The sequence below is a fragment of the Neoarthrinium moseri genome (assembly GCF_022829205.1).
Source record: "Neoarthrinium moseri strain CBS 164.80 chromosome Unknown scaffold68_Wmoseri_CBS_16480, whole genome shotgun sequence".
In the NCBI taxonomy this organism is placed as follows: Eukaryota; Fungi; Ascomycota; class Sordariomycetes; order Amphisphaeriales; family Apiosporaceae; genus Neoarthrinium; species Neoarthrinium moseri.
The window spans coordinates 103,887-124,270 of record NW_026055182.1 but is presented as its reverse complement, the minus strand read 5'-3'; the positions used below and the strand labels follow the sequence as shown (position 1 = coordinate 124,270).

Below are 20,384 nucleotides of genomic sequence, written 5' to 3'. Positions count from 1 at the left end.
TCCGTATACGTCCTATCAGGATAGAGTAGGCTTCGGCACCCGGGTACCAAGAGTAGAATGCCCAGAAGGTCACCGGTTGTTTAAGTGACCCCTTTAGACTCAAAATTCAAGTGCTAAACTACAGTTGGGGGGGGGGGGGGGGGGGGGTTGGTGGAGGTGTATAAACTGCTTGAACTGTGGGCGGATATCTTTGTGACTGAGTGAGTGCGTCACGGCAAGGCTCATCACCTTGACAGTACTCTTACAAGACTTCAAGCTCAAAGCTGCAACCCCTTTTTGGCAAGAACCCAAAGAAAGGATGCATCCACTATATCCTTAGTAACTTTACTGACTACTACATTCAGACTAGTATCCTTGATTACTTGCACTGTGTTCTCAGCCCCGAGGCCGCTCCAGTATACCCAACCTTTATCGTCTAGCCATTTCTCGTTTACTACACCGCCTATCGTCTCCTCAGTAAAATTCGCAAGCATGTAGCCCCCAGGCTTAAGCCATCCCACGATCTTTTCAATCATCAACACCTGCTCAGAGCTTGGCAAGTGAATCAAGCTATACATGCCAATCACGGCGTCAAGCGAGCCCGCAGCGAATGATAGCTCTGTCATATCACCTGGAACTAACCGCAGCCGATCGCCTGCGGCGTCCGAGTGCAAGTTCTCTCGCGCGGCCTCCAGTTGAGTGCTAGATAGATCGTTTGCCGTTACATGATATGTTTCGTGACTCAGAAGCTTCTGTGTCACTGGTATTCCACATCCGCAACCAAGTTCTAATGTTGAAACCTGGGACTTCTCTGTGGCGTTGAGAAGGTTAAGTAATTTGTCTAGATAATAGAGGCGATACTGCGAATGAAGTATTGTCCACTCGTTGTATTTGGGCGCAATGGCGTCATATGACTCCTTCAATCGTTGCTTGAGGTTCTCTGGCACTTTGTTCGTAGCCATTCTGCGGAATTCCTTTTGGTTCGAAACTTCTGTTTTCGTTCCCCGAGGCGATGATGACCGGAACTACACGAATGGCATGTGATGAACATGAGTTACTTTCCAGGTGATGTACCCGTGAACCCTCCTAGATCGGAACGGCGCTGGATTCATCCGGGCCAAGCCCTGCATGTCCACGGGTATCACTCAATCTAGATGCGACGGATCCTTTCCCGTCTGGTTTCACGAATCTTGCCTGCTCAGTACTGCTACGTGGAAGCTGTAAAATACGAGTTTCAAAGTATCGCAGTGAAAGAAAACCATAAGCAACTGCAAGTCCGAGCTGGGATTAGATAAGGGGCCTGAAAGTGCATAGAAAGATGAGACTACTTTACACGAAAAGCTAACGAGACATTATGGTATACTTGATACTGGCAATTTCGACTTTGAGCGGCCCCAATACTAATTTGAGATCATGTTCAAACACCTGGACTCTTGCTGCTTGACTAGTTACGACAGAACCTTAGCACCCCATACAACCTCAAGAACCGAAACAAGTGCAACTTGGATTGGTAGGAGTGTCTGCACAAGCATGTAGATCTTCAATGACAACGTCCTTGTATTCATTGAAGCCTGATCCAACCGCGCCGCCCCTCATCTCAATCTCAAATTTAGCTTGCCAGCTACCGGAAGTATCACAATCGATGCGGTCGACAGTAATACTTTTCTGCTCAGCCAGGTTTCTGATGACCTGTGGACAGTTATTTCGAATGCCATCAGGACCATTGCCGACAACGAAGTTGAGGTGGGTTGAGTTTTCGCTTTGAACACCACCGCATATCTCAATGGTGGCGGCAGTTGTCATGCCAATTGCACTGCTAATAATGAAGGGGGTGATTGACTTCATGACGAGGATGTGATATGATTATTTGCAAGGTTCAGCACCCAAAGGCAGTGCCTAACAGATTAGGCAGAAACAGCCTTGACACAAGAGGAAAAAAAAAAAAAAAACAGATGCAAGTTGAACTGGACAAACTCTGTTGACTGAGAGCAGAAAGAGTACATTTTATAATCTTCTGAACCTTGATCCTCTGATTAGCATTTCACTTGGTTACGAATAATGTTTCCATAAAGGCCATTCATCAAGAGTACTGTGCCTCTCCTGGTACAATCAGAAGGCATCGCGCGAACTGTATAACAGAACTCAGCGAGCATGAGAGACCTAGTCAGACCAAACCGGGACAGGCAATACCTGACACAAGGTGAGAAGGTTTAGGAGTGAGCTTACGAGGTTGTAGGGCAACAGAACAAGTGAATCAACTGCCTTCTATCACTTTCTAGCACTGCCTGACCGGAACGTCATCTTACAGCAAACCGGAATACTTTCAAATTTGCTTCCCGAGTACCTGCATGCTCTTTGGTTCCAATGGGTGGGCACTGTTTCCGTTTATCAGCACCTCCATAAGCCCATCAGACGAAAACGCAGGGATAATGAGTGCAGTGGCTTATTCCTTCGCCATGCGAAAATTCGTTCACCAACGCAGCTCAGGCGCAGCAGATATCATATGATATCAAGTTTGTTGTCCTCAATTAGAGCCATGTATGAAAGGATAAATGCACCTTCTGCCGGTGCCAACGAACCTATTTAGGGTATAATTCACGACAAACTGGCTAGTGACTTAGAGGATAATTTACGCCGTTCCTTGCGGGAACGTGAAGCCTAAGAAAGGTATGCCCCAAATCAGCGCTCACACGAACAATGGTTATCTCTCATAAGAGACCCCCCCTATACAGGCTGCCCAACATAGCCGGGCTTCGTTGCCATCGGAAGTTTGGTAAATAAATTCTTCTTGTGGTACCTCCGAAGAAAACCGAATACACAAATGTAGAGATCAGGTGTGGTGTGATATGTTGAATACGTCCAGTGGTTGGGGGGAGATTTATCTTAGCATTTTCAGCAGACTAGTTAATGAAAGAAAATTGCTGAGCCGGTGAGCATAATATCTGCCAGAAACTCGAGGAATGGAAGTGGCTTGATTTCAACGCAGGTGATATGCCATTCATCCTGACATGCTTTCAACGCTTCCTCCAACTATTTCCTCGATCTGCAGTACCAAAGCCCGATCGCTACCAGTGGTACCAAGGCTGACGTAGCGACAAATAGTGCAGCCCTCCTAAAGGCTGGAGAAAGCGCCTCAGATGCCATCTTTTGGAATTCAGCCGGAGCGTTACCTCTAGGATACGGAACGTCAGGCATCGGCTTGCCTAGGAAAGCACATATTTGTTCCCATCCAAAGCCGTCCTCCAGCTTGAAGATGGCTAAATTTTTAGTTGGTATCAAGTCCCTGACCAAACGATTTCTGAACATCGTCAACCGCAGTTCTTCCAAATGTGCACACAGTAGATTAGACACTCACGTTTCAAGATATCTTTGAACACAGGATACCTTGCCTTCGCGCCATGGCCTGCCGCCGGTCCAGTACTTTGCCAAGGCAAGGTGCAGCGAGCAGAACTTATCGACAAAGTCATCAATAAGGCGCATTTGTGTGAGCGGAAATTTCCCGCAGGCTTCGAATACTTGTCCTCCAGTGTTGTCCACAGACCGATACCATGAGTCCACATCGCGCTCAACGTGCATGTATTTAGCGTCCGGATAGCACTCGAAGATTTCTTCCAGAAATAGAGGTGTGACTTCGATGATTACCTGCTCCATGTTAGTGCGTCTCTCGACTAGAAGCTGATAATATCCGTCGTACATCATAGTCCGCAAACCATTTTTCAAACTCCGCCTTCCCATACGGCTTCCCAATACCATGATACTTAGCGTTCAGCCCTTCTTCTAATATTTTCATGTGCGTCACACCACCTTGCACGACTTCGTACATATGGTACGGCTTATAACCCATAATCTTGAGCGCTTGGTAGAGCGAGAAAGTACCAGTCCTGCGTTGGAATGGTCAGTTTCGTTGAGCTCAATTGGGAGTGCATGTCGGTGAAGCCATACCGACTGTTAGCTGTGACTATTAGCTTCTTCTCACGAGGAGCTGACGGCGTTGGTAGCGAGTCAATTACCCGCGACATCGTGCAATATATCTTATCACGCCTTCAACGTAGGGTAGCTGGAAGGTGACGAATGGTATGTGATAGGATCAGAGAATCTCAGCAAAGTAGTTAATACGGTCCTACGGTAAGAATCGAAGAAGACATTATCTCATATTGCTGATGACGCTTGGCGATATGATCTCGCCACATGTGTGGATCCAAACACATTGGGAACTGTCAGCTCTTACCTAGCTATGAATGAGTGATCAAGGCTGTCTTCACCTATGAAAGTGAACCTGCAAGTCTGATGACCCCACATCTTGCTTTAGCTTCGTGCGAAGGATCGTTAGTCCCAACGCAAGGGTCGTAAGGCGCGAGGTCATACGAAAGAGAGCCTGAGCTGATGCCGCTGTGCCGCTAGTCAAAAAAGTAAGCCTCACACCGGCTCCCAATTCGCGCCGCTACGACGTTTGTCACGTTTCATCTCGATTCTTCAATTAACGATACCAATTGATCATCCCTAAAGGAGAGGATATTAATATTCGAGGATAATTCGAGGCAATGAAAAATCATCGTCAAGCTTGTGAGAGCTCATCCCGATGATAATTCCACAACCCTTTCTGGCCGGTATTGAGCTCTTTGCCTTGGAACTAACCCACGCGCGTTGTAACGGTCCATAAATTCGACCCTTTTTTTACCGGATCTTTCTGGTGAAGCTAGCGTGGCACGATACGACAAATCCAAGGAGTATCAATGGTGTTGGTGCCATCCAACATTGCATCAATGTTGATAGCAAGTTAGCAAGTATACTTGGGCGCGTTGTCAATGGCCCCCTTTGTGACAATGTCACACAGCATTACACATGGATTGAACCACCCCATGGAGTAAGTGTCGAGTGAAATTGGGTGGGCATCGTATTTGGAAGCCAAACGCATGCCAAATGCCTGCTACGTGTGTAGGTGTAAGTCTACGCCTCGGATCACTCCCTGGTCACTCGCCATAAGTTCTCTGAGTCTGCGACAATAATTACCCTTTCGTGTGTTCAATGTAAAGGAATGTCACCTGTGTGCTGTGAGTACCGGTCATTTGAATCTGCCAATGCCACATTGCCGACCTTGGTAATAATAGATCTCTATCACAAGATCAAAAGCACTTTCAACTTTCAAGCCACTACAAGAGCAAAGTTGGACCAATTTTTGAGGGCATACAATGAATGATGAAATCAAAACCGCGAAGGTTTGTCTTAGTTCACTATGTACATCGAAAGAGATGATTCTGATGGAAGTGATTGAAGAGAGACACAAAGATCTAGCCACATGTAAGCTGCCTGGTCTGTTTTGCGTTCCATATGTGTGGTGTCCTCTTGCGGGCAGACGTCTATTTGACGGTAGTTCCAATGGGGCCAAAGCGAATGTTGGACCAGATGACCTGGCTTTTGCACGAGTTAGAAACTTGAAAGAATACAGTAGGGACGCAGGACTTACGCATTGGGAATCTTAGATTCGACGTCAGACGGAACGCCTGAGCTAGTGGCACAGTCACCTCGATCGGCGCCTGCCTTGCCAGCATCTGCAACCGGGTACGACGAGTCCTATCACAGGGTTAGTCGAAAGATATTCTTAGATAGAAAGGCACAAGTGTATCTTACCAGCCAGAGCATATTCGCATAGTGCTGCGAGATTGAGAACATTAGTCGTCAAGTTCACGCAAACAAGGAGATTGCCCGAATTTCACTTACGTCATCCCAGATAGACATTACCAGCACCATGGGAATGGAGAGCGCCGCGTTAAGTTTAGACCAGCCTCCAACCTCGTCAAAGCGGTTACGGTCACCAAAGACGTTGAACTCAGCCTTGCAGTAATCGGTGGTGATGGAGCTGCTGTCTGGGAACCCATCGTAAGTCGGAGCTGGAATGTAGATCTTCTTTCCGTTTTGGACGAAGAATTGGGTCAAGTTATTGTTGTTAAACTGGGTCACAACGCTAGACCAATTTTCAGCATTTCGCGTTCCTTAGGTTATTATTGTTAGAAGATATACTCACGTGAATTTCTTGCTTGTGTCGACAGTCTTGCCCTTGCCATAGAAGTTCTTGTTTCCGACGCGGTATGGGTTGTAATCGCATCCGTTGGCGTCGCAATCACCGGCGAAGCGGTCTTCGGAGTATGTTCCACCGCAGCCAGACTTCTCACAAACGTGGTAGGCGTTGTTCTGGCATGGGTGAGGGGTGAGTGCGAAGGAGTGAGAGTTGGACTCCCTGTAGAGGTTACGTCAGCGTGCATAACTAAAGTATATCTTGAGTGCATACCAGACATCGATCTCAGCGCAGCAAGCGCCATATGGTCCCACACCAGCGTTAGCATCGTTGGTAGATGGGGTCCAGCCCTCAATGTTGGCCTAGTGTGATTGTATTATTAGCATTTCGAAGGACAATTGCCTTGAGAATGTGTCTTACCTTGCCGCCAACGAATTTGAGGTCTCTAGCGCATTGAGCGTCACAGTATCCAGTTCCATACTTCGCGCCCGCCTTGTTGCTTGAGTACTTGGCCATACCACCATCAGCATCCATGGCAACGAAGTAGAGAGCAGCGTTCAATCCACAGTCGACGGTGGAAAGATCAACATCAAATGCAAACTCATTGCCCTTCAAGGTGAATGTCTGGTAGGCCGTATCACTCGCCATGAGGTACATCCTGGAGCCGATATTCTTCGAGTATGGTCCATTGGTCACAAACTTGAGAGTCATGGCGTTGCCACTAGTTGTCACACCATAGGTGCCTGAATAGTCAGCGCCCTCCAGAGCGCACTTGGTGGTGCAGTCGGTTGCGCTGCTACACACGCTGGTCCACTCATTGCCATCGTAGCAGTTGGTTGTGCTGCTGGTGTCGTGGAGCCAGCGCCAGTTCGCGTCGACGACGACTTTTCCGTTAGTTGAAGAGCATCCAGAGCTTGTACACTTGCTCCAGGAAAGCGAAGGGTGGTTTTCGGCTGTCTGCGTACCGACCTGCTGGGCAGAGACGAAGCCAGCCAGCGAGGCTGCTGCGAGGATTGAAAGCATCTTGCAAGGGATTTAGCAATTTCACTTGTTTGACTTTCGAAGTAATTTCAAGATATCTTTGACGCAGAGAATCAGAGAAGTCTTATACTCCTGCCCGTGAGAAACCGCCTGCAACCCTTTCTTCGCCCAATGGACAGGATAGCTCCGATATACCACTTGAGGATCCATCGTGCCTTAGTTCCGAAGCATCATGACCTTGGCGTGAGAGAGTATATTCGGATCTGGATTACTTCAAGCCTGTTGACTACGAAAAAGACTGCGGAACTCGGCTTCCGGGGTTCATTGTTGGGACGGCAGCCGCGTACAGCCCAGGTGCACGCTGGCGAATAGCATGCTCGGAAGATCTTCCATTCGTGCATTTTCTTGGGGAAAGGTTATCTTGAGCTGACTTCCCTCAACAATTCGTCAGATAAAGGGGTCGCCACAGGGCAACATCGTGGGGTTTGGAGGTCTATACGGGCCGGGATGTCCGCGTACTTGAGCGTGACATGGAGTTGCACTGTCAGTTCCCAGTGAGGTATCCAAGGTAACACCAACGAAGAAGCCATCCAAACATATCCACGAATGAACGTGTGGCTGAGCGGGGTGTTTATGTAAAGTCCGGAGCTGGAGCGGCCGAGATCTTACCCCAGATTCCTGGAGAGGTGGGGAGCAGCCCGGCAAGTAATGCGGAGAAGGACCCCGAGAAATATAGGGAGGTGGATACGTGCCCCGTGTCGATCATCGGCATGGTCTACCCACGCGGTAATGTATCACTGTTTAGGAAAGCAAAAGTAGTCAGACCATTTGTAGAAAGTCCGTCCTATTAGGGTTGCGAGTCAAATTGCACAAGGAAGCTGGAATACAACATCTTCATTCCTTAAGCTTATGCTAGGTTTGAACCACTTTAACAAGCATAAATCACCCCATCAGTTATTGCTGTCCTTAGAGGAAATACATCAGTGTATACTAGACATAATTTCGGACACATGCTACCAACGTAACATACCCAAGAATGTAAATAATGACGCAAGGCTCGTAGTGCAGGATTCAGCAGCCTTGGACAGCTTTAGTGGCGCACTGATACCCGATTATGGAGAGTCATTTTGCTCTGTACATGGGGACGCTCCGTTATGGATGTTACTAGATGCGGAATGCAGTGTCACGCTATGTGCGGTGCCAAGCGCAGGGCTGGCGAGTTAAACGTCTGCTCCGTTGTCCGGCGACATGTACCAATGATTTGAGCATGTATTTTGAGCACCAATAGGTTAGAGTTTTATGACGGAATTGGGTGGCCTCTACCGTTCCGTCTAAGGCGCCTATCTTAATGTAGCCTTCTCTCACGAGGCCCGTTGCTTGTGGTGATACGACAACAAAATCCACCTTACCTGACCCACGGAAGCCCAGATACAGGGCCAAACAACTCTTGTCAACCCAATGTTCAAGGTTTCTCATTGACTAGTAAAACAGCATGGCAGCATGGCAGGAATTTGGACACATGCAAACCGAGCGCATTGAGTGAAGTCAAGCTGATTTATATGAAGCTAGGCCGGGTTGTACTAAGGTGGGGTTACAGGTAACCACTGCGCAGTATCGAAGTGTATATAGCTTGATTGAACTCAAGGGGTCGGGGTCATGGACAGGATGTTCAAGTGGCATTCCGAAAAGTTGTTCTCTGCGGAATTTCAAGTCCTTGGAGAAAATATCATATTAACTGAACCAAGATTTGATCTGCGTTTGATACTATTCTCATATTTACGACGAGTAAGAATTAGATTTGTTGAAGTTTGTAATTCAAAAGGGTGCCTTAATATGACCGACACATTTTCTTTCAACTCTATCTACCCTGTCTTGCGAAATATGGACTACAAGCTATTGAAACCAGTGAATTACGCGAGAAAGGCCCGTGTACCGACATTTTCATTCTACAATATTACCATTCTAAGTGACAAGATCCTTGACAAATGCAGCAAGTTTTACGCGAAGCGTGTATTGCTCCAGCTGCTGCCGTAAACTTTCGCGCTCGCTGCCCAAACTGGAAAAAAAAAAAACTTGACAACCTGAGCAGATAGACGTGAGGGGAATTGAACCGGGTCTTGAGTATATTTCAAGTATCAAAGAGGCGCGGATCGGCGAATCCGGTTCACCCCCATTGGTATTACAGACAGGGAAATATTACACAAGCAACCGCCTTCACTGCCTATAATCCTCGTTGTACTATCATGAAGGTCTCTCAAGTCTTGCTTGCTTACGCTCGGGCCATCTCCTCTGCCTCAGCCTGCCCTCGAACAGCGCATATGAAGATGCACTCACCCAAATGAAGGACGCGCACCCCGGCATTCCAAATGCCGACGCTTCAACCGCCGCATCGGGCTTTCCCGGAAGCTACGAGAAACTCCGGCGACTCCCATATGAGCCAAGCGGGTAACCATACTTCCCTTCAAGGGCAGGTAAGTTTAAAATATTCCTCCGTACTGTCGTTGGACAGCTCGCTGTCTGCACACTCGGTTCTAGATGATAATGAATCGAGATTAGGAAGCTCGTAGGAAGCTAGAAGGGCGTGGTACAGACGGTTGCTGCAAGTGCTGCGAGGATTGTGGAATGGCGATAGCTTCCTTGGGCCTTTGCTGCATTTGTTGGTCATAGTCTCTTGAACGAGCGTTGACTATAATACCACCGCGGAGGTCGGACCATCGTACACACCAGGAGGTAGAAGTCTTTGGCGACCCATCAACATAGCAAAGTTTCATCTAAACATCGCAGCATATTTTACTTACAACAAAAGGTATTAGCTAAACTGCAAGTAATATGTTGAACGATTTGATTCCTATGAGGAGACAGCACCAGCCAATTGTCAAGGCAACAGGTCTGTGGAGATCATATTGTTTCCGGTGAGAACGCCGCGTAGACTAAACTTGTCTCTGTTCGAATATTAACATTGTACCTCTTGATGTGGAATTCCCTCATTTTAAGTCTAGCAAAGGGGCGTTCTCTCGCTCCCGCCTAGATCTGTTGTCTACTGCCCATAAGTACTGGACGGAAGACATGTCAATAAGAGTCAAGGAGAGTCGTACGCCATGAGAGATCAAAAAGACGACCATATTGTACCCACGAAGGATGCACTCGAGTGCTTGCAGTTAATAGCTGAAGAGAACCTAGCGGTGTATCATAGCGCGATATATTGGACATACTCAAACGGGGCTGTGTACCCGGAAAGTCTTGCCGAACACGGAGCTGAGATGGCCCAGAGAGAAGATACACAACAGTATCATTCAAAGCGAGTAGTATCGTGGTTTAGCTAGTTGAGATAATGACGCTACAGCAGCTCAGTTGCAATTTATCGCAATAGGAGGACTGCATATATAGCTAAGCGCCGTATAGAGATTGTCTTTCATGATTTTTTCGACACGGTCAGTATTCAACTTCAATAATGTCAATATCACTTGGCCGAGCCACAATACTCTTGATCTACCCCGTTGAGCGGTTAGGAACAAACAGCGCCATTGACGAAGTGGTAGAGGGTTGTGTTCAGGATAGGATCTATTCGTCGCTTTTATCTAGCAGCTTTAACCCTTGGCAGCACCCGCCTTGATGAGTAGGATATCACCATCCTCAACTACGTATTCCTTTCCTTTCGTCATGATCTTACCCTTGGCCTTGACTTCAGCCTCATCGCCCAACTCCTTTAACATGTTGAAGTTGTACACGATAGCCTGAATAAAAGTCTTTTCGAAATCAGTGTGAATGACACCGGCGGCCTGGGGCGCCTTGCTGCCGAGACGGATGGTCCATTGCCGGACCTCGTCGGTACCAGTCGTGAAGAAACTACCAAGACCCAGGACCTTGCGCATTTGAAGGATGACCTTCGGCAGAGCGGACTCGATACCTAGGTTCTTGCACTCCTCAGCGGCGGCCTCCTCAGACTCGAACTGGGTAAGGCGCTCCTCGAAAGAGACCGAGATAGGCAGGATAGGGTCGCCAGCAGCGTGCTCCTTGATCCACTCGGCAATCTTGGGAAGGTGCTTGTTCTTCTTGCGAGTGTAGTCCTTCTCGGACAGGTTGACCAAGTAGACTACGGGCTTGGCTGTCAGGAGGAACAGAGGGTTGATAACCTCGACCTATTCAATGTCGTATTAGCTGAGATCTCGGAAGATGAGCTGTAGTGAAAAGTAAGACAAAGAATGAGTTTTGCAGTCAGAGTGTGTTTCTTATCTCAGTATGACCTCTGCGTTGTTTTATTTGAGGCATTCGAAGAGCTGGGATTAGATCAGGCGCTATGGCCCTTATTCATCATAGTAGCAAGATGGGGGGAATGAAGAAGACGGGCATGGGAAAAGTTTGGAAGAGCGAGCGGGGGGAGTGCCTTACCTCCTTGGGGGCCCAGGTGCCTTTCCGGACGTCCTTGCCGTCGTTCAACCAGGCGAGGATCTTCTCGATGGTATCTTGCTCCTCCTTTGCCTTCTTAACCTCGAGACTCTGACCACCCATGCGGGTCTTCTTCTTCTGGTTCTCGAGGGCCTTCTCGACGAACTCAATGTCCTTGAGACGCAGCTCCTCGGCAATGATGTCCAAGTCTCTGGTGGGGTTCACATCGCCCTCGACGTGGATGATCTCGGCATCATCGAAGCACCGGACGACCTGGAAGATGGCGTCGACGGCGCGGATGTGGGACAAGAAGGAGTTGCCCAGGCCGGCGCCTGTGGAGGCGCCCCTGGTGAGACCGGCAATATCGTAGACAGTCAAGTTGGCGGGGACACGCGACTTGGGCTTGTACTTTTCGCACAGCCAGTCGTAGCGGTCATCGGGGACAATGACACGGGCCTCCTCCGGGTCAATGGTGGCGTATGGGAAGTTCTTGAAGCAACTGTCAGCCGGAGAACTGAGAACTGGACACACGGGCGGCGGCTGGCTCAACATACGGCAGGGTTTCCGAGATTGCACTTGGTGATGGCCTGGAACAGGGTCGACTTGCCGACGTTGGCCAGACCAACAATGCCACTCTTCAGGTTGTTTCCGGGGCGACCCAGCAGGATCTTCTCCTCTTCCTTGGCCTTCTTGGGGGGCATCTTGACCTTGCGCTTGTGTGCGTAGGCGCGGGAGGGCACGAAGCAGTAGAAGAGATGGAGGGGATGGCTCCTGGAGGCTGGAGCTGGAGCCGGAGATGGAGATGGAGCTGCGGAGATGCAGAGGGCAGGAAAGGCAGAGCTAGCTGCAGATGGGCGAACGAGGCGGGCGGAAGAAGCGAAGGGAACGTGGGAGAAGAGGGAAGACACGGTGGTCTACGGGGAGGTGTGCGGGCTGGGTGTTCAGGCCAGCCTTTGTGACGACTACTTGTCGGGGGGAGAGAGAGAAGAAGTCGTGATGGAGGCAAATCTCAGCAAAGAGTTTGTCTCGGACGAGTGTCTGGATGGAGGGGTATCTCAAAACGGGAAGGAAAAAAGATTGGGCAGCCTCATGCAGCGAAGGAGGGGAGCTCGCTTTCTTTGCAGGCTTTGCAGGCTTTGCAGGAGCAGAGCAAGCCTGTTGTGTGTGTGTGTGTGTGTGGAAATGGAGGGGCTGTTCGAAATGCAGAGAGGAAAAAAAAAAAACCTTTTTGCCATTGGGTGTGGGTTTCCCTCTTCGCCAATCACATTTCATGGTGGCCCGACCCAGATCGACTCTGAGCTCCAGCTGTAAGCCTTCCTACAGGGAGGCCTAGAGGCAGGAGGTGGAACGGTGGAAGCTGCCAGCAAGCCGGAAGTCGGGGCTATGTTGTACCGCGAGCCTCTACCACGTCGGGTCCAGTAGGTACCTAGGTAGTTCAGTACGCTTTACCTAACCTGGAACTTTGGAAGAAGTTGGGTGGGTTCCAAGAAGACGCAAGCTAGGCCGCGACTCCAGCCCAGGCTCATTCGTTACCAATGTCCACCAGGCATGGATTCCTCCGCGCCCGTCCTCCAGACAGCTGGGCTGCTGGGGACGTCACCGACCGCTTCTGGACTGGGCTGCTTCTAATTCTTCTAACTTACACCAAAGGCTAGGTAAGGCCAAGGTTACCGCCCCCGTGTACCCCCCATGCCGCGCATTTCCGTTTTCCCATCCCTCCAGCTCCTCTTAGTGGCTGAGGTTGGACTGGCGCCTGGGCTCTGGGGCTCTGGGGCTCTGGGGCGCTGGTGCCGCTTCTCCTCGTCTCGACTTCAGGCAATGTGAATCAAGACATGAATCTTGCAGACCTCATGCATCCACCGACACGTGCCGACTGCATCTCCCATTCCTCCCCCGTCTTCTCGACTCGACTCTCGACTCTCGACTCCAATTAGCTGCCTAGGAGTCTGTAGATCTACTGTACATTATTTCCCGCAGCCCGCGGCATCCCCTGCAGCCGATATCACACACACCACGCACGCCGAGCTCCCTTGCCTTACTGTACCTACCTACCTTACCCCGAGGGCCCGACTAACCTGGAGCTGTACCCGTCCCATCTCAACCGTCAACTCCACCACCCATACTCATTATCGCCGCATTTCTTAGTCAAAGCTCACCACCAAACTCCACCCGTCCCATAAACCCCCATCTCGCCATCTCGCCGGCTTGCCCACACTCATCGGCCTCGCCATGTCTTCCAAGAAGTCCAGCAGATCCTCCTTCAGTCGCCCCGCCAGGCAGTCGTCTCATAGATCAACACTGTCCTTATCGCGGACCGAAGTCATCATCAATGTCTACGACCTGCTCCCGGTAAGCTCCCGTCCCCCCCGCGCCTCCCCTCCCACCTCCATCCAGCCAGCCGGCCTGCTCGCAAGTGCTGCCTTGACTAACACGCGTCTGCATCACATCAGCCCGGCCGCCTCTCCTCTCTCCTCTGGAACATAGGCTCCTCGCTGCTGCATACCGGCGTCGTCATAAATGGCCGAGAGTACGCTTACGGCGGCCACGACCGGCCCCACACCACCGGCGTATACTGGACCGCTCCTCGCTCCTGTCCGCCAGGCGGCACCTTCCGCACCGAGATCCTGCACGGCTTCACCTTTGCGACCCAGGCCGAGATCGACACCATCATCAAGAGCACGAGCGAGGACTTCCCCGGCACCAGCTACAACCTGCTGACCAAGAACTGCAACCACTTCACCCAGACCCTGTGCGAGCGCCTGACGGGCCGCCGCGGCCCCAGCTGGCTCAACCGCGCCGCCCAGATCGGCGTCGCCCTGCCGTGTGTCGTGCCTCGCGACTGGCTGGAGCCTCCGGACTATGCGACCGCCGACGGCGAGCTGGTCGAGGACGAGAACGAGTTCGACGCCGACGAGGGCACCGGCTTCCTGCGGCGGGAGAACAGCTATCAGCGACCTCTGGCAGAGGACGACGGCGGCCGTTCGCGGTTTGGGAGCGGGGCGACGCCGAAAGGCAAAGGCAAAGCTACGGCAACCCGAGATTCCAGCGGGCGCGTGTTGCCTCCTGCAGAGAGGGCGCCCGCGTCCTAGGAGACCGAGACCGAGACCGAGACCGAGATCGAGACCGAGCTAGGGGCGGTGAGTGTCGAGAGGATGATTGCTAGAAGTCCCGTGGTCAGGGAACAGTCTCCAGTCCCAGACACGGAATATGAGCACGATGGAGTTGGGGGTAGCCGGAGGCTGCTTCGATGGCAGGATTGCATATGAGGTGTTTGCGGCGTTCTTTCATTTCAGGGTACCGGGAGCATTGGCGCATCCGTGTGGGTTTTGTGCAATTGATACCTGTTGCTTTCTTGGCGCATGCAGTCTGGATGTACATGATGGGGATGACAGAGAAAACCGTTCATGAGTTAGAAAGTGCCATCTATTTTCTTTTACCGGTTTTGGTACATGATGTACAGTGTAAAGTACACGACGCACGTGCCTATGATACATGAGATTGAACCAACCAACACCCCCTCCCGTGGTCGACGCAAGATAAGGTATACCTGTTGCTCTCGAGAGGCCAGGGCAGGCCGGAGCAGGCCAGAGCGCCCGCTATCGCTTCCACGACGGCCCGGACTTAACCCAGACGTCTCGGCTTCCTACTCCTCGTACCGCCAAACTTCAAGCGGGTCGAGTCGCTGACGACGGTGATCTTGGGCCGCAGGAACTTGCCCTCGTTGCCCAGCAGCACCTTGGTGGCGGCCTCGCGGCCGTTGCCGAAGCCGCGGAGCACGACCTCGAGCTTGTGGATCTTGCGGTGCCAGTTGCCCTGGTTGAGCTTGTCGATGACATAGGCCGTCAGCTGGTGGGCGGCGTCGTAGGAGCCGCGCTTGGTCTTGCGGAAGCCGATCTGGCCGGCCGAGACGCTGAGGATGGCGTTGCGGTCGGGCTTGGTCACGGTGATGTGCGTGTTGTGCTTGTGGCCGTAGATGTGGAAGTGGAAGGGCTCCTCGTACGCCGCCCAGTTCTCCTTGTCCAGCGGGCCCTCGTCGCCCGAGCCCGCCAGGATGTCCTGCGCCGTCGGCTGGTTGCGGGCCCGCGCGAACACGTCCTGCGCCACCTGCGGGCCGGACCGCGGCGACGACAGCGAGGACGACAGGTCCCGGAGGCTGGCCGCCGGCGAGGACGGGCTGCCGCGCGGCGACGGGGCGCTCTCGAGGGGTGATTTACCGGGCGCGGGTGTGGGCGGTGCCTCGGGCGACTGGGGATCGGAAGGCGTCCCTTTTATCGATTGGGGCGGGTTGGGTCCGGACTCGTCGGCGAGCCGTCGGCATGTCTGACTGAAGGAGCGGATGGGCAGGCGTATGCTGGTGGTGGTGACCGGCGCCCGGGCGGTCTGGCGGAAGGACGTCGCCAGGAGGCGGCTCACGGGCTTGCTCATGGCTGGCTATCTCATGGACTCGCGGTCCTTGGCGGTCTGGGGAGGCAAGCTGCGCGTCGTCGTCGTGGGTGTCGCAGGTCGAGGATGGGGGTTGGAGATCGAGCTGCCCGCCGGTCCTCCAGATCGGTAACTGAGGTGCTGGACGAGGCAAGCAAAGCGGCCTGGAAATTTTGAAAGATTCCCGTAGCGCGGCGCATGCATTTACAGGGGGTGTGCCGGGAGCACTGAGCACTGCTACCGAAGGCACTGGAGGTTAGGTTGGGTTGTTAGCGTACCCAGGTACCTACCCTGCCTGCTGGTTGACTGGTACCTATCTACCTATACCTATCTACCTACGGTAGGTAGGCACAGCCCTGGAGGGCTCCCGGCTACAGTGCTCAAGGTGCACAAGAGGGGCGTCCGGGCTGCTGGGGGGGGCCAATGGCTGGCTTGGCTGGGCCACGGATGGAACCGGAAGCGGCGAAATCAGGTCTCCGTGGGACCTTTTTTTTTTCCCTCTCCCTATGATATTTTCGGACAGGGGTCGCGCGGTCGGAGCTCCCGTGCAGCTGGCTGGCTGCGAAAATTGGAAGCCGTCGCATCGGCCAAAGAAGAAGGGCAAGGAATCTCCCTCGCCTTGCGTGCGATTTTATCACGGCCTCTTGTCCTGCCCTCCCCCAACCAACCCCTTCGAACCTCCTCTCTCTTCCTATTGCGGGGCGAGGCTCACACCACCGCGCCATCCAACATGAGTTCGTTCAGACAAGTCGCCAGGAGCTCGGCCTCCTCTGCCTCGGCCCTGAGGACGCCTTCGCTGGCTTCCTCCTCATACGGCAGATCTCCAGCATACCGCCGGTTACTGTCCAGCCTCGATCGCCAGAGCACCCTCGCGACTGTCGCACCCTCCACCTCCCCATACACCCCCATCGCCGCCCTGCGATCGCCCTTCCTCCCCCAGTCCATAGCCGCCGTGCAGCTGCGCGGCCTGCACCAGTCGTCGAGATGGGCCCAAGAACAGCCATCGCCGCAGCAGGCGCCCAAGACGGAACCCAAGCCCGAGGAGAAAACGTCGAAACAGGCTGCCTCTGGCGCCGAGTCCGAGGCCAAGCCCGAGTCCGAGGAGCAACAGAAGAAGCAGGACGGCGAAGAGTCCGAAGAGGGCGACAAGAAGGACAAGGAGAAGAAGGAGGACCTGCCGCCACCCCCGCCCCACGGTGACAAGACTCCCTGGCAGGTCTTCATGGAGACCATGCAGACCGAGTTCAAGGCCTCCAAGGAGTGGAACGAGTCTACCAAGCAGCTCGCCGCCGGCGCAAAGGAGTTCAGCGAGAGCGAGAATGTCCGCAAGGCGAGAGAAGCCTACGAGTCCACAACCGGAGCCATATCGTCGACCACCGGCAAGGTGCTCAAGACAACCGGGTCTGCCATTGGCAAGGGTGCGTCCTGGACGTGGGATACCTCGGTCATGAAGGGCGTCCGCAAGGGTGCAAATATCACCGGCGAGGCTCTCGACAAGGCCACCAAGCCTATCCGTGACACCGAGGCTTACAAGAATGTCAAGAACGTTATCGATGATGGTAGCAGTTCGAGATACGGTGGCTGGGTCGAGAAGGAGGAGCGACGAAAGGCCAGAGAGGCGAGGGAGAAGGCCGCTGCTCGCCTCCACGGCAACCCCGAGGACATGGTTGAGGATCCCAAGTATGCTTTCTTCCATCAAACCCCGTGTCCCTGAACCGAATCTAACAAAGACCGCAGTGCTGGCACCAACGTCACACTCCACAAGGACGCCGCGTGGAAAGAAGCATGGAGAGATTTCCGAGACCAGAACAAGTTTGTTCAGGGTCTTTTTAACGCAAAAAATGTCTACCAGGAGTCCGAGAACCCCCTCATCACTACTGCGAGAGGCATCACCGACCGCATAGCTGGATTCTTCGCCGAAAACGAGACGGCCATGGTCATCAAGAAGTTCCGATCCATGGACCCCAGCTTCCAGGTCGAGCCCTTCCTGCAGGAACTCCGGGAGTACATCTTGCCCGAGGTGCTTGACGCCTATGTCAAGGGCGACACGGAGACGCTGAAGGTCTGGCTGTCGGCCGCTCAGTATTCGGTTTACGAGGCATTGACGAAGCAGTACCTGCAGGCGGGCATGAAGTCAGACGGTCGCATCCTCGACATCAGACACGTCGACATCCTCAAGGCTCGTATGCTGGAGCCCGGTGAGATTCCTGTCTTCATCATCACCTGCCGAACACAGGAAGTCCACGTCTACCGTAATGCCAAGTCCAACGAGCTTGCTGCTGGCATGGAGGACAAGGTGCAGCTCGTCACCTACGCCATTGGTATTACCCGGACACCAGAAGAAGTCAGCAACCCGGAGACAAGGGGCTGGAGGTTGATCGAGATGCAGAAGAGCGCCCGCGAATACATCTAGGACGGTGGAGCGATGACACCACGCCATTTCCTTCCGTCGAAACAAAATGATGCCATATATGTGTTCTAATACTGTACAATACGGGTGTTTTGTAGATTCGGGGGGAACTTACAGGGGAGGACGAACTGTATTCAAGGAGCAGATTTGGTCTCCATCACACCACTCTACGGCATGGCATGAGGCGTTTGATATGGGTGCGGCTGCATCATTGGTCATTGTATGATAGACAAAATCGCGACCTCGTCGAGTGGCTCGCGTTACAGCATATCGAAAATGCGTCAGAGTCACCTGACGGCCGGGTTGTACTCAATAGTGTATTGTCAGGCGGCATGGGGCTCGTTTTTGTGTCGGGTAGTATACTCAGATCAAACAAATCAAAAAGCATCATCTCCCGCGCAGCTATACGGTATACAACTCGCCATAGTGCGATTCACTGTGACGAAAGCGGTCTCTTCCACTCGCCACCAGCAAACGGCAAACTGGCCCTCTTGCTACTAGACCCCCCAAGGTACAGGGCAGACGTCCTTCCCAAGACACGCTCTGGGACCTGTCCAAGAGCACTGCACTCTAGCTGGCACTCATCTCCTTTCCGAGGTCAATCTTCACGGTCCGCTTCGTCGCCGTCTTTAGACCTGTCCCTTTTCCTCTCCGCCTCCTCTGCATCCTCCCGTCTGAAAGTCTCTCTGACCACCATCAGCGCCTTTCCGAGCAGATTCTCGCCCCAGTGCTCCCGGTTCGCATCCGCGTCCGCCGCCGCAAACCCGACGCCCCAGATGCGGTCGTACGGGCTCGCCTCGACCAGCTCGCGCTCGCCGGTGGCCAGCAGCGCCGCCCGAAAGCTGGCGGCCTGCATCGTCTTCGCAGTGGCGCCCGTCCCCAGCCGCCACTCTCTCCCCCCACCCGCTTCCTCCCCCTCCTCTGACGAAGGATCCGCCGCCGGAAACGTGAACTTGCAGTAGTTGGCCCGCTCCACGACGCGGCCGCGCTCCCGGCCCCACGCCTCCTCCGAGAAGCCCTGCACGGCGCGGCCGAGCGCCTTGACCTTGCGCGGGTGGCCCGTCTTCAGCACGGCCGCCGCCGCATCCGCGTCGCCGAAGAGCAGCGCCTTGTGGTGCATCATGTAGTGCTCAGCCGTCGCGTACACCTTGCGCTCCGCGTCCCGCGGGTCGAGGAACGCGTGGCCCGAGTGCCACTGCGACAGGAAGCCCGTGCCGGCGTGTGACTCGCGCCAGAAGTAGAGGGGTGCGGTGGCCTTGTCTGGCAGGGGCTCTGGACCGCTGGTGGTAGGGGCAGTAGACATGGAAATAGGGGTTGGAGATGTGGATATCCCTGGACCCGCGGCACTTCTCGCAGAAGGTGGTGCCTTGCGCTTTTTTGGCATCTCAGGTGGCTTTCTCAAATGTATACGGTGGCTTCTGGTGTAAGACGGGGGGTACTTTGAAAAGTGACTATCCTGGACCGTCGGTGAGCAGCAAAATTCAAGATCCAAGTTTGCAACTTTCCTCGCAGAATATTAGATGACACGAAAACTCCACGCAACCTTGAGGCCGCGGTGAGCTCATCATATATTCCCAGAAATGCCGGGCGTGTTGGTTTCAATTCTACAAGTTAGGCAAACATGAGTCACCCCGGTTGGCCTGCACTGCCGGCCGCCGTTGGGACGGCTTGGCTCAGCTGAGTGCCTAGACGTGGTGGTCATCTCGGCCAAGGCTGATTTCGGCTTGGGCAGGGTGTCAGTTCGTGAATACGCTACAAAGCCAACCTCTCCAGTGATCAAGGCCGGTGGTCGAGTAGAAGGATAGCGTTCCTTGATCGTACAGAGGGTGGCCCGCAAGATTATGGGTTGCGATCTCCACACACAAAGTAACTGGGCAGGCGAGCCAATTGAAAGCAAGGAACGGGCCTGAAGATTACTGACTACGGAAAGTGCGGATTTGTGGGGTAGAAGAGGTCCAACGCAGCCCTGGGTTGGAAACCTCGAACTACCAAGATTCGATGGGTAAATGGACTTACTCCCATTGCTGTGCCTCTGGGGAATATGTACATCAGAGAAATGTGTACTGTAGACACATCACACTAGAAGATGTTCTCTTCGGAGCCCGGTGGCCTGTACGAGGATTCTGTCACGCTCATGACGTTGACGATATGACGTAGTTCGGTGACGAACAGGCTGCCGAGCCTAACCAACGC

At 53.1% G+C, this 20,384-nt stretch overlaps 8 protein-coding genes across 8 annotated transcripts; 2 read left to right on the top strand and 6 right to left on the bottom strand.

Annotated features, from left to right (window-relative positions):
* Positions 1–257: 257 nt before the first annotated feature.
* On the bottom strand, positions 258–941 carry JN550_011471 (uncharacterized protein; the record flags this gene model as incomplete). The annotated part of the gene is made up of 1 exon (XM_049309840.1): positions 258–941. One exon carries the CDS (start codon positions 939–941, stop codon positions 258–260), a length of 684 nt encoding a protein of 227 aa, XP_049166578.1.
* Positions 942–3,009: 2,068 nt separating this feature from the next.
* On the bottom strand, positions 3,010–3,998 carry JN550_011470 (uncharacterized protein; the record flags this gene model as incomplete). Its single annotated transcript, XM_049309839.1, has 4 exons — positions 3,010–3,277; positions 3,335–3,621; positions 3,674–3,860; positions 3,922–3,998. The coding sequence occupies 4 exons, from the start codon at positions 3,996–3,998 to the stop codon at positions 3,010–3,012; spliced, it is 819 nt and encodes a 272-aa protein (XP_049166577.1).
* A 1,338-nt stretch (positions 3,999–5,336) lies between these two features.
* JN550_011469 (uncharacterized protein) lies at positions 5,337–7,015 on the bottom strand (the record flags this gene model as incomplete). Its single annotated transcript, XM_049309837.1, has 7 exons — positions 5,337–5,391; positions 5,444–5,550; positions 5,608–5,631; positions 5,698–5,941; positions 6,002–6,214; positions 6,266–6,354; positions 6,413–7,015. The coding sequence occupies 7 exons, from the start codon at positions 7,013–7,015 to the stop codon at positions 5,337–5,339; spliced, it is 1,335 nt and encodes a 444-aa protein (XP_049166576.1).
* Positions 7,016–10,560: 3,545 nt separating this feature from the next.
* JN550_011468 (uncharacterized protein) lies at positions 10,561–12,060 on the bottom strand (the record flags this gene model as incomplete). The annotated part of the gene is made up of 3 exons (XM_049309836.1): positions 10,561–11,112; positions 11,363–11,848; positions 11,914–12,060. The coding sequence occupies 3 exons, from the start codon at positions 12,058–12,060 to the stop codon at positions 10,561–10,563; spliced, it is 1,185 nt and encodes a 394-aa protein (XP_049166575.1).
* Positions 12,061–13,588: 1,528 nt separating this feature from the next.
* On the top strand, positions 13,589–14,448 carry JN550_011467 (uncharacterized protein; the record flags this gene model as incomplete). The annotated part of the gene is made up of 2 exons (XM_049309835.1): positions 13,589–13,708; positions 13,810–14,448. 2 exons carry the CDS (start codon positions 13,589–13,591, stop codon positions 14,446–14,448), a joined length of 759 nt encoding a protein of 252 aa, XP_049166574.1.
* A 532-nt stretch (positions 14,449–14,980) lies between these two features.
* Positions 14,981–15,784, bottom strand: JN550_011466 (uncharacterized protein; the record flags this gene model as incomplete). Its single annotated transcript, XM_049309834.1, has 1 exon — positions 14,981–15,784. One exon carries the CDS (start codon positions 15,782–15,784, stop codon positions 14,981–14,983), a length of 804 nt encoding a protein of 267 aa, XP_049166573.1.
* Positions 15,785–16,511: 727 nt separating this feature from the next.
* On the top strand, positions 16,512–18,194 carry JN550_011465 (uncharacterized protein; the record flags this gene model as incomplete). Its single annotated transcript, XM_049309833.1, has 2 exons — positions 16,512–17,461; positions 17,519–18,194. 2 exons carry the CDS (start codon positions 16,512–16,514, stop codon positions 18,192–18,194), a joined length of 1,626 nt encoding a protein of 541 aa, XP_049166572.1.
* A 595-nt stretch (positions 18,195–18,789) lies between these two features.
* On the bottom strand, positions 18,790–19,575 carry JN550_011464 (uncharacterized protein; the record flags this gene model as incomplete). The annotated part of the gene is made up of 1 exon (XM_049309832.1): positions 18,790–19,575. One exon carries the CDS (start codon positions 19,573–19,575, stop codon positions 18,790–18,792), a length of 786 nt encoding a protein of 261 aa, XP_049166571.1.
* Between the last annotated feature and the right edge of the window lie 809 nt (positions 19,576–20,384).